At 40.4% G+C, this 13,128-nt stretch overlaps 1 protein-coding gene across 1 annotated transcript; it reads left to right on the forward strand.

Moving 5' to 3' along the window:
- The first annotated feature begins 2,825 nt into the window (after window positions 1-2,825).
- On the forward strand, window positions 2,826-5,187 carry ADAM20 (ADAM metallopeptidase domain 20). Its single transcript, XM_004695986.1, is given in 2 exon segments — window positions 2,826-2,854; window positions 2,856-5,187. Coding segments are annotated over 2 exon segments (2,361 nt in total).
- The last annotated feature ends 7,941 nt before the right edge of the window (window positions 5,188-13,128 follow it).

Below are 13,128 nucleotides of genomic sequence, written 5' to 3' on the forward strand. Positions count from 1 at the left end.
ATCTCTGTATTTGATATTATATATTGTGATTCTTTATGTAAACACTAAAATTTAATTTTCAGTGAAATAGTCCCTGTGGCTAAAACAATTGAGATTTCTTTTAGGTCTACCATTATCAGCTCTCTGGGCTAAGGATTTAGATCCTTGAGCTTCATTGTGCAAAATCTCCTGTAGAATTCAGTATGACTGTCCTGCCCCTTAATCACTGAGGTGTTTATATTCACCATTGTATTTCTCACTTGGTCTCCCATCCCCCACCCCCACTTGCTTCAGCAGAGCACTTCATCACAATCAGTACTAGGTAGTAATTCAATGAATTGTGATGCTACTAAATGCCCATTTCCCATTGGGCAGGAATTCACCATTGTGCTAAAGCCACACACATACCCAAACCAATCCCAGAGTCCCATTTTGTCTGTGTCTCTTGGCAGCATACTTGATACCAAGTCCTCTATCAGTCAAGATCTAGCCCAGAAAAGAGACACCCACCAAGAGAAATTAATGTAGGGAATCTTGAAAAGGTATTAGAGGACTGTAAAGATAAAAGGGGAATACTGAGGTATACAGAGGTATGAGTTACCAGATGGCACTCCATCCCTAACAATTTGGGAACAAAGGGAAAAGTTTGGGATTATTGTAACCTAGACACTTCAGGCATTACAGATTTGGTTCTGGTCTGTAGAAGACAGGACATGACCCAAGTGTAGCTGGTAATTTAGGAACTCAAGAATGGAATCCAATGGAATTGGTAGTTGTATTTCTTATAAGGTGATGCTGAACTCGTCCTGGTTCCTTAGGGAATTGGAAGAGGCCCTCCAAAACTGTGACTCAGATCTTGGAGAGAGGTACTACATTCACGGGTCTTGTGTCAAGGTGTTTTCTGGTGTGGTGGGAAACATCTGAGAAAGGGACACTGCCTAGTATATGTTGCTCAGGTGCTGGAGAGTGATTCTGTGCATCGGACTCAGACTTCTGAGGTGGGCGCACTATCCAACTAGTCCTCATGTCTTTGATAGGGCTGGTTGGAGTAGGTTCTGTGAATGTGGTGACCAACTCATCACAGTAGGCACCACTAAACAGGCAAATCAGTAACAACACCATTGTCCCTCCTGTTGCCTTTTATTCTCTCCTTAGTGGCCTTTTTGGGAAAGAAACCAGGTAGCAATGAGAACATACACTGTAGCTAGAGCTTGACAGACCATCATCTAACTATATGCATTTGAAGCTAAGAAAATCCTTAATTAGCTTATGAACTACCAGCAGAATGCTTCTGTGCTAACGTCAGTAGCAAGTAGTCTATGTAATGCTCTCTGGTATTTACTGTGTTCTTTAGTTTTGCTATGGCCCATTAGATGGATTTCATGGTCATGAGTGGTTTGTGACCTAAGTTGAAAAACACTGAATTAGAGCATGACTGACAGTGAGTGGACTCATGGTAAGATAGGGCTTTGAGGAATTTGAGATAGCTGTTAGAAATAGAAGGCAGAGCAAATGATTGATGCTGAAGAAGATTCATTCTTACACTGCTTGAAGTACCATTAGTGTTAGGAAGGGCTTTGGAGTGACACTAGTTAATAAAATTAATGATAATATGATATTTCTTCAGGAACATTGTCTCTGGTGCAAGGTTGATAAAGATGGTTTCTCAAATATCTTGGCAATAAAATTTTCTGTTATGACCACATTTTTTGACAATAGTTCTGACAAAAGTTTATAGGTTATTTGCATGTTTATAATGCTTATCTTTAATAATCCTCTTCTGACTCTTGCATTTCCATCTTAATAATGCCAAGTTAGTAGCAAATACTAAAGATAATATGAAGAGAGACATGGAAAGGAAACCTAAGAATTAGAAATTTCAACTGTTTCAGTGATACTTTCCAAAAATTGTGTTTATTGACTGGTTTTTCTCTTGTGAGATCTAGTAGCCCTCTAGTGGTTCTGGAAAAGTCCCCACATGGATATAGGTATTCTTCGCATCATAATAAGGATATTTCTCATGGGCTATGCTATTGATCCCATCCTTTGTGTTCTTACTGAGAAGATTCAGTCTGCCAGTGTTTTCAAATGTGTCTCCACATTTGTTTTAGCTTTTGCTTTCAAATATTAAGCTTATTATTGATATCTTTCAGATAAGTATCTTTTCAATAGGATTCATGTAAGTCCACTCGAATTGTGGTCTTTTAACATTTTAATGAATTAACTGTAGGTTTAAACTTCTCAAGCCAACTTTCTCTAGAGAATGAAACTTGCTCACCAGCCACATGAAAAGTGGGTAGAATCTGTATTTACACAAGCAAGATGAGCCTAGTGACAGAATCTGAGGCAGTTGAGCTGGGTTGAGAGAAGGCTGCTACCACCTCTATGCTGTGATTGGAGGCAATGGGGTTGTTGACTTTAGTCCAAAATAGAGACTTCTTGGTTTCCCCCTTAGTATGACTGCCTTCTTTTGACTGCCCAAGACTTTTTCTGCAGATAAGAATGTATTAGTTGAAAAAATCTTATCATATATTTTGAGAGATCTCATGAATTGGAGGAGGTCTCAAGACTAATTTAGTGGGGCTTGCTTTGATCGCTACTGGACAGAATGGGGTCTAGACAGTTTGCACGAAAATAGGGGAAATGGAACAGATTGAATAAATGGACAAACAATTACTGGTTTAGGGTGGGTTGGCCATGTGCTCATATATGAGAAAATCTCAGACATTTTATTGATTCAAGTCTCATCCCAACTGAAGAATCATTTTACCTCATGTTCTCTCTCACCCTCCCTATCCCACCCATCCACCCCATCTTCTGTTTTCACTTTCAGCACTGCATCTCTGATGGTTAGACTCTTCCAGGACACAGATCCATAAAAGTCAGCCCTGCATTCTGAGCAGCTCAAAAAGAGGAGCTGGACCAGCATTACCTCATACCCTGCCCTCCCTTGCCGGGGACAAATGGCTCTATAATGACAGCTCCATAATGGCAGCGGGTGAGGCCATGGTGCATATCAGGGTCACACTTCTGCTGCTATGGCTTGAGGTATCTCTGCCCATTTCTGGTTACTCTCAAGCCAGTCCCTCCCAATTCTCCTCCTCAGAACTGGTGATTCCCTTGAAGGTGCAAAGAGGAAAAGGTGCAAAGGCTTCTTCGGGCCAGCTTTCCTACAGTCTACGATTTGGGGGCCAAAGACACATTGTCCACATGAGGGTCAAGAAATTCTTGATATCTAGACATCTCCCAATGTTCACCTATACAGATCAGCATGCCCTTCACCAGGATCAGCCTTTCGTTCCTGATGACTGCTACTACCATGGTTATGTGGAGGGGGTTCCTGAGTCCCTCGTTGCTCTTAGTACCTGTTCTGGAGGCTTTCGAGGCATGTTACTGATAAATGACCTTGCTTATGAAATTGAACCAGTTAGGTTTTCTGTCACATTTGAACACCTGGTGTATATGATAGACACTGATGAAACACATTTCCCACCTATGAGATGTGGGTTAACAGAAGAGGAAATAGCACGCCAATTGGAGTTGCAAGCATCATATAATTCTACTCTGATGCAAAGTTCTTATGTGGGCTGGAGGACCCACTGGCGATTTATTGAGCTGTTAGTCTTTGTGGACCATTTTCGATTCCTTTACTGCAACAGTAATGTGTCAGTAGTACAGCAGGAAGTATCTGATGTTGTCAACATAGTTGATATCATCTATTACCCTTTAGAAGTTTATGTGAGTTTGGCTGGTATTGAGATCTGGAATCAAGGAAACCCAGTTCCCACTGATAATATACATGAGCTTTTGGAGGATTTTGCCATGTGGAAGTATTTGAATTTTGGTAACCAACTGTCACATGAAGCTTCCCATCTTTTCATAAAAAAGTCATATGGTATAAACTTCGGTCTTGCCTATGTTGGAACAATATGCCAGTATCCTTTCAATTCTGGAGTTGATGTTTTTGAAGACAAAAGTCTGGCTCTTTTTGCACTTACCGTGTCCCATGAACTTGGTCATAACTTGGGTATGCTGCATGATGATGAGTGGTGTGTGTGTGGGTTTGAGTTTTGCATAATGTATTCTTCCAGAAAGGTGACAGATAAATTCAGCAACTGCAGCTATGCCCAGTATTGGGATAACACAATGAGTAGGGGAGTATGTATTCTCTCTCCTCCACTTTTAGAGAATACCTTCAAATTGCAGTATTGTGGGAACCTAGTGGTTGATGAAGGAGAGGAGTGTGACTGTGGAACCATGCACCAGTGTGTAAAAGATCCCTGTTGTCTGTTGAACTGCACTCTGAAGCCTGGAGCTGCTTGTGCTTTTGGCATTTGTTGTAAAGACTGTAAGTTTATGCCACCGGGGACTTTGTGCAGACAACAGGTTAATGAATGTGACCTTCCAGAGTGGTGCACTGGGACATCCCACCAGTGCCCAGAAGATGTATATGTGCAAGATGGGATTCCCTGTAGTGACAGTGCCTACTGCTACCAGTTGAGTTGTAGTAGCCATGACAAGCAATGCAGAGACATTTTTGGCCAAGATGCAAGGAATGCACCTCAGAGTTGCTACAAAGAAATCAACACCCAAGGAAATCGATTTGGTCACTGTGGTATCGAAGACATAACATATAAAAAATGTGAGGACCCTGATGTTCTCTGTGGGAGAATCCAGTGTGAAAATGTGGGAGTAATTCCTAACCTGATGGAACATTCTACAGTGCATCAATTTCACTTCAATAACACCACTTGCTGGGGCACCGATTATCATTTAGGGATGTCCATACCTGATATTGGCCAAGTGAAAGACGGCACAGTATGTGGTCCAGAAGAGATATGCATCCAACACAGGTGTGCTAGAAAGATTCAGTTACCACAAGACTGTCAAACTAAGACCTGCCATATGAAGGGGGTCTGCAATAATAAGCAGAATTGCCACTGCAACCATGGATGGGCTCCTCCTTTCTGCAATACCAGAGGCTATGGAGGTAGTTACAACAGTGGGCCACCTCCTAAGTACCATAAATCAAGGTTCAGAAAGGAGGGGATTTTGGGTCCCCTGTCAGTCCTGTGGCTTATTCCTTTGATTATTTTTGTTTCATTTTTCTTCATTGTGGTTTGTAAGAAACCCAGAAGAAGAAAGAAGGAAGGAGAGATGGAACAGGAAGAGATTTTGGAAGAAGTGAGAGGAGAAAAGAGAAATTAAGGAAGAAGAGTAAGATTAAACCTTCATTTAAAATAAATCCAATATTCCATTTATTAGTAGGGAAGCATTAGGGTATCTTAAGTCTTCAAATGAAAATTTAAGGATCCCTCATGTGAGAATCATTAACATCAATATTACAAATAAGGGATTCCTACAATGTCTTTCTTACTCATCATTGTCTTAAAGGAGTATTAAAATTTCCTTTTCTCTAAAAGTTGTCCCTTTTTATTTCTTTCACAAAGGCCCAGAAAAACATCTTTTTAAGCTGTTGTCTATCACTTCTAAATTACCACCCTTACTTTGTACGCTAAGGTGTAATATCTGGTAGATAGCACTGCATATCCCATTTTTGTTATACCAGTGTACTTCCAGGGACTGTGCCAACATGGGGCCAGTAGAAGTAGCCTGAAGTGATGGGTAAGGGCCGAGCACTTACTTTCCTTCCTGTGTGCTAAAAGTTATTCTCAGTGTGCTTTCAGCTGGGATCATTTACTCTAGTAGACATGTTGTTGGCTTTATTAGAACTACCCTCATTCTTCCTTTGAAGCAACCACAGCAGTAGCAGTTGGCCACTGGCACCCTCAGATCTGAGTTGCAGCTCTGGGGTTCCAAGGTTGTTCTCACATTTCTCAAAGCACCAGCAATAGTTGGCCATTTCTCATAAGAGGTCTTGTCTCTGCTGTGTAGACCTTTTTATCAGTACTTTAATAAACACAACCGTTTCCCTTTGTTCCTTCCCCCAAGGCTCTTGGGAATTATCAGTAGTTACTTTGTTGGGATTCTATGCATTCTCCAGAAGCATTGACTTAGAGTTTAGAGGACAAGATTTTGATAGGGACAAACCACTATGAAAAAAATGTCAGTTTTTGCATGTCATTCTTGGGCCCTCCCTGGTGGCGCAATGGGTTATGATGTAGCACTGCAAGCTGGCTGCAGCCGCCTCAGTGTGAGTTTGATGCACAGCCCCAGAGGTGATCCATATGGTGTGGCAGCCTCTCCCGCCCAGCCCTGTGCTCCCCTCAGCAGTGTACTTCATCTATATGCATGCCTGTTCTGCTACCCACTTTGGTGAATCACTGCCCCTGCACCTCTGGCTTGTACCCCAGTTCTGTATGCATAAATAAATCCTTTTTTTAAAAAAAGTCAGCTTTGCAGATGAGAAACAGTTCTACATTGCAGTAGCTAAACAAACTATAATAAATGTTGTCTGTCATGAACTGGACCCAAATGGCTCGGTCTTCTTATCCTCACCTTGAGCTTTCACTGGATATGGGATGCCTTTCTCTGCAACTGAAGCTTACCTCAAAGACTTATCATCCATGGACTCACTATTGGTTGTAATTCCCTGAAACTGATTAGGAAGACTTTTTTGAAGGAAGATTAGGGTGGCCTACTTGGGATATTCTACAGTCCAATCTTTGCACTGATCTACTTTTCCATATATATTTTGGTAACAGCTTCTCCAATATTCTGCTAAACAACTTTTCCTATAGGGAAAACTTTGAAGAGGAAGATTACTGGGATGAAACACATTCTCTTTGTTATTGGGGCTAATATATTTTCTCTCTCCACTGCCCATCCTAATTACATTTAGATAGCATTTTTCTGGCTCTGCATGGAAACCTTGTGTCAAACCTAGGTCCTTATTTTTAAAACATTACCCTTTTTAAGGCTATCCATTTGGCAAATACCAAGAATATATGGAGGTCACCTGGAATCTACACATATTTCCTATATCCTCATCTTTTCTTCTAGAATGATTAGAATTAAATTATGTCTTCTTGACATGTGCAGGGGCACAAGGAACCGAAAATGCTCAAGTGATATCTTCAGTTTATAATTCTAGTAGGCTAATTTTTCCCTCTGGTAAAAACATGTCCCCTTGGGGACCAAAGCTTCAATTCTGCAAAGTCCAGAGTTACAGGGGACAAGAAGCACAAACATCCCAGTGAGTCAGAGGGCATTGTGATGAATAATGATGACACTCCTGTTTCTGGCCTTTGATTTACAGACCGATGTTTAGGTATTACTGGTGCATACAATCCAACCCAGAATGATAACCTATATTAGGGTTCTCCTAATAAGCAATGGCTATATCTATATCCCATTTTTACCCCTTTTCCAGAAAGGAAAATAAGATCATCAGTGATGTTTCCTCTTTGATAATTTTCAACTTAAATACCATGCTGTGAAATTAACAATACTTAAATACTGTGATATAAATTCAGTGTCTTACATGATAGGAGATTAAAAGGAAAGAAAGAGGACTAAGAGAGTCAAAAACAGGGCCCTCCCTGGTGGTGCAATGGGTTAGGACAGAGCACTGCAAGCTGGCCTTCATCAGTTTGCCTGTTCTGCTCCCCATTCTGTCTCTGGTGAAGCCTCTTACTGTCCTTACACCTCTGGCTTGTACCCCAGTTCTGTATGCATAAATAAATCTTTTTAAAAAAGGAAAAAACAAATAGGAAATATGAATATGTGTGTTCATAATAAAGTAGGGAAATATTCATGACACTACGACACTTTTTATAACTATAAACTAACAACTATAGTTGTTGCTGGTATCTATAACTATCTTCCTTTACTACTAAATTCCCTTTGCCTTCAACAAGGTCTTGATATTATCATAATTCTTTATTTGGTGGGATGACCCAATCCTTCATTCCTAAAGGGTATGGGCCCTTAGTAGTCACACCTGGATTGGGTTGTTGTAGTTGTCCATTAATATTAATCACAGGACAAGGTAATAGTAAGACACACTGTAAGGAATTTACTGCATTCCAAATAAGCCATGAATAGTAAATTTTTCCCTTGGTAATCACATATTCACCCCATCCTTCATTGTCCATTGATTCAGAGGCATGGAGAGCCCAAAGTAACCCATTAGCAATCTTAACGATTCAGTGGAATCATTGTTTTCTCTTGGTGGAAATACTCTGCCCTCTGAGTCTAAGATCCCTAGGTCAGTAGATCATAGGAAACAGGAAGCAAAAAATGTCAGGGGAACAGGAAGCGAAAATTCTGCTAGTGAGTCATCGGGGTTAAGAATGGTCACAACTCCCATTTCTACCCCTTGAATCTTGGACTCATGAATCCTGGCTGTGACAAAAATGGAACCATATTTGGACACCAATTCAGGGTACATACAATTTTCTGAAAAACTTTGCCCCAACTCTGTAAGATATTCTTATCTAGGCCCTCCCTGGTGGCGCAGGGGGTTAAAGCACAGCACTAAGAAGTTAAAAGCCACTTCTGCATGAGTTCTATCCCTGTCTGCCTTGGAGGTGATCCATATGGCGTGGCAGACCTCTCCTGACCTGCCCACTACTCCCCTCAGCAGTGTACTTCGATGATCTGCCTATCCTGCTCCCCCCTCTGTTTCTGGTGATTCCTCTCACCCACCGTCCCTGCACCTCTAGCCTATACCCCAGTTCTGTATGCACAAATAAGTAAATCTTTAAAAAAAAAAAAAGATATTGTTACCTAGCTAGTATAACTGAGTGAGACCATTCTATCTTATTCTTTTTTAAAGATTTAATGTTAAATGATATATTACTTAATAAATTAGCTCTTCATAAAAATGTTAGAAATTATTCTAGATATGTACACTGAAGTGTTAGGGAAGAGTATAATAGTACAAGATCTAACACTTGTGCTCCAAATATTTGAACAGAAGAATCTGGATAAGTGAAGCAGATGTAGCAAAATCTTGATATGTGTTGAATGTGGTAGTGAAAGTATATAAGTTCATAATGTTGCTCTTCTGATTTTGTATATACTTGAAATTTTCAGAAAAAAATTCAGTGAAAATTTTAAAGGCCCAGAAATTTTATTTTAGTATTTTTTTAAAGATTAATTTTTTATCCATACAGAACGGGGTACAGGCCACAGGGTATAGGGGCAGTGTGAGGTTTCACCAGAGACAGAGTGGGGAGCAGAACAAGCAGATCAACGAAGTACACTGCTGAGGGGAGCAGCGGGCGGGTCAGAAGAGGTCTGCCACGCCATGTGGTCACCTCCTACGCAGGCGGGGATCGAACTCATGCTGAAGTGACTTTAGCTTCTCAGTGGTGTGCTTTAAACCCACTGCGCCACCAGGGAGAAGGCCCGGAAAGTTTTAAATATGATTTCACAAATTTATTTTAAAATTAATGGAAAAAATTAAAATGACGAGAAGAAAAGGAAAAGGAGGTGGAAGAGGAGGAAGGATGGGGCAGAAGTGACTTAACCTATCTTCATCAGTAGTTAGGAGGGTGAGTTGCATTTACTTATCCTTCACCTTGCAGGGAATGTCTTAGCACTGTATTCCCAGACTGTTGGACTCCTAAGGAAGTCTCCAGTGTGGCAGACCTCTAAATATTTATGACATTTTTTTCTCCCATGCTCTGACATACATGTATCATGGCATTCACACTTGCCATTTGCTACTCTCTGGATTTGATTAATATGAATCACTAAAATAGTGACCCTGTCATATTCTAAGGAGTATCAACATCAAATTAGTTTTCAGCTATATTGTGTGACAGAGAAAAATTAGCACAGCTTGAAGCCAGATTTTGGATGCTGTTGGGTGCTTTCCATCATAAGAGAATGCTAATGCTTTTGATTTTTCTTCCTAATAGTCTGCAAATAATGCATTTGTCAAACCAGTAGCTCTATACCATGTGCCAGTTACTGTGTTGGTCTCTTCTAGTAAAGTTAGGGTACCTAGCACAATATCAAAGACTAGGCTTCTACTTGAGTAAGTTTTTGGTAATTCATTTACCAAAACTCATTTGATCTTTGCAGCAGACATACTATTGAATTAAAAATAGGAATATAGGCCCTCCCTGGTGGCGCAGTGGGTTAAAGCACTGCACTAAGAAGCTGAAACCACTTCCGCATGAGTTCGATTCCCGCCTGCCCCAGAGGTGACCACATGGCATGGCAGACCTCTCCTGACCCGCCCAATGCTCCCCTCAGCAGTGTACTTCGTCAACCTGCCTGTTCTGCTCCCCACTCTGTCTCTGGTGAAGCCTCTCGCCACTCCTGAGTCTCTGGCCTGTACGCCAATTCTGTAAGCACAAATAAATAAATCTTTTAAAAAAAATAGGAGTATAATATAGATTATCACCCTGCAACTAAAGTCCTTAATGGTGGCATTAATCCCTGGCATTTCACTCATGACATATTGGTTCTCCTGCTTTGTTATCTTGCCTGTAAGTAGTGGATGTTGTAGGAAATTTCAGTGTGTCTTATTTGGTCTTTGCTACCCTAACTCTTACTCTACTTGGTCCAAGAACTACTATAAGAGTGATTTCATGGGCTCACTGACCCCACTCCGAGGTGATCTTGGATTAGGAATTTATGTATTACTTGGCCCCCTTCTGAAGTTTTTTGAACTGTGTGCTATTTGTATCAGATTAGATCTTGGACCTGATAATCCTCAAAAGAGCTATGTATTCCTCCACTCTCCATTGTGAAGTTTGACACATGTATATTCATTTGGTTAACAAATTCCTTTGGGGGAGCACAGTGGGGTGATGTAGCAGGGACTTTCCTTACCTAGTATTGCCTTCAATTGGCAACAGGTCAGTGATTGGACTGACTCAATTCTGAACAATGGGCTAGAGTTGTCATGGCAAATGACAACTTCAGTCTACTGATCACTAGTTTCTGATATTTTTTTGTTTCTATAAAGCAATTAATGCCCTTATTGTCTGCCTACCTTTCTCTTCCCTAAAGGAACCAAAACTGTTTAGATATGACCTCAAGTACAAGCACCTAGTATTTGCCATTCTAATCCACCTGCCCGTTTTGTTTCTGATAGTTAAGTGCTACCACCTTTTTTTATACTGTTCTGGAACCATGCCACCTTCATTGACACTAGGGAGCTCAGTTGTATTGCACCATGTCTTGCCACCAACCACAGCCCACAAAGACAGCCATCAGTGAAGTTCCAATGATTCCTGCCTTTCTCTGACTTGTACGTTTCTTTCTGATTGAATGAAGTTGGTGACCTCAACGACCTCAAGAGAGACTGAGTTAATGGTGGTTTCTCTGTTGTTGTTTTGTGATAAGCCCATTTGAACATATCTTATTCACTGGGTATTCCAACCTTCAAACTCACTTCTCTGCCATAGTAATTCTGACATTTCTACTTCAATTATTATTGTCCATCAAACTTTCCAAACCTCTCCAGATGCAAAAATTTTGCCAGCATGTCAGAATCATCTCTAAGCATCTTTGCAAGAATGTTAAATCTTGAATATCCTCTTATTAAAAATCTTTCTCGTGAAATCTTACATGATGTTTCTCCTGATCCAGTGTATTTGGGATCCAGCTCTCTGTCTACTATCTATTCACCCTACTGGATCCTAATTGTATATTAGTAACTCTTACAACTCTTTTGATTAATGATCCAGTTTCTGCCATACTGAGAACTATACTATTACCCTCTGGCCATTCTGAGGACTTACCCTAGTTATTGGTCTGGGTTTAGCAAGAAAAGAACTATACTGTTACCCTCTGGCCATTCTGAGGACTTACCCTAGTTATTGGTCTGGGTTTAGCAAGAAAAGAACTATACTGTTACCCTCTGGCCATTCTGAGGACTTACCCTAGTTATTGGTCTGGGTTCAGCAAGAAGAGGTAAGAATAAATTGTCAGATAGTAAGCATAATCTTTGGTGAAACATGGTCTTTAGGCAATAAGAGGCTTATCTCTATTAACAAGAGGTAAGACTTGAGTGCTGCTAACCCAGGGTAATTTTTTTTTTTGGCAATAAAACTTTTTATTGTACCAACATTGGTTGAAAACATCTTATAGGTTTTAGGTATGCAGCATTATAATTGTACAGCTGTATGTAGCATATTATGATTACCACCAAAAGTCTATAAAACAACATAAAACAACATACAGCTGATCCTCTTAACTCAGGTCACATATGTCCCTCTTCCCCCCTTTTCCCTCTGTTAACCATTGTGGTTGTAGGATCACATGCATCCTTTCAATTTCCCCCATCTAAACTCTTAAGTGACTCTTCTTCCTTAACAACACCTCTGATTTTTTACACAGGAAACATACCAGAACTCTAAAATCAGTAATTTTTATAATCCTTCACATTTATAAAAATATCTTGAGTATAAAAAATATATATATCTTGAGTGTTATTGTCAGCACACCCTATCGGATGAGATTCTGTTAAAATGGTCCAGACATCTCATATCATGCCCAAGTTAGTTGACCTAAGCCTGTCATTTTCTTTCTTCATGGCGTCTCTATTAATTACCTACCTTCATAATTACCATATTTCTAATTCAAGCTCTCTTACAAGCATAACCTCCATCTGTACCTTATTGTAATAGACCACAGTGAGAGTCTTAGTTATGATACTACAGCACACCCAACCACTGGTTGCAGCTATGACTCCTAGTTGCCATCTGACATGGCAACTGATCTGATTCTAGATTCTCACATCCTGTGCATCTGCTTTTTAGGAAACACTTGTGTGCCAACTGTCACAAACAGAACTTGAGACAAATATTTGGGTGTGAGCAGTTTATTTGGGGTGTAATTTTAAGATTTCAGAACATGGTGAAGGAATGAAAGCTCAGAATTTTGGAAGGAATTAAAGCAAATCAAACATAAGTGGGTGAGTAACCACAGGAACAGCCAGAGCATGTTCTGTAAACTCTGAGACACACTGCTAGGCACCTCAAAATTAACTATGAATATTGTGAAAGCTATGTGTTTTGTTTATAAAACACCTCTTATTTGTTAAGAGTTGCTTCTAGGTGCATTAACTCCCTTTTACACCCAGTTATTCTATGAATGGACAGGACACACTCCTATAAATAGAAAGCCATTATTGGCCCTCCCTGGTGGTGCAGCGGGTTAAAGCACAGCACTGAGAATCTAAAGCCGCTTCCTCATGAGTTCGATTCCCGCCTGCCCCGGAGG

This window comes from Condylura cristata, unplaced genomic scaffold (assembly GCF_000260355.1).
Source record: "Condylura cristata isolate star-nosed mole 26May11 unplaced genomic scaffold, ConCri1.0 scaffold00013, whole genome shotgun sequence".
NCBI classification, from domain to species: domain Eukaryota; kingdom Metazoa; phylum Chordata; class Mammalia; order Eulipotyphla; family Talpidae; genus Condylura; species Condylura cristata.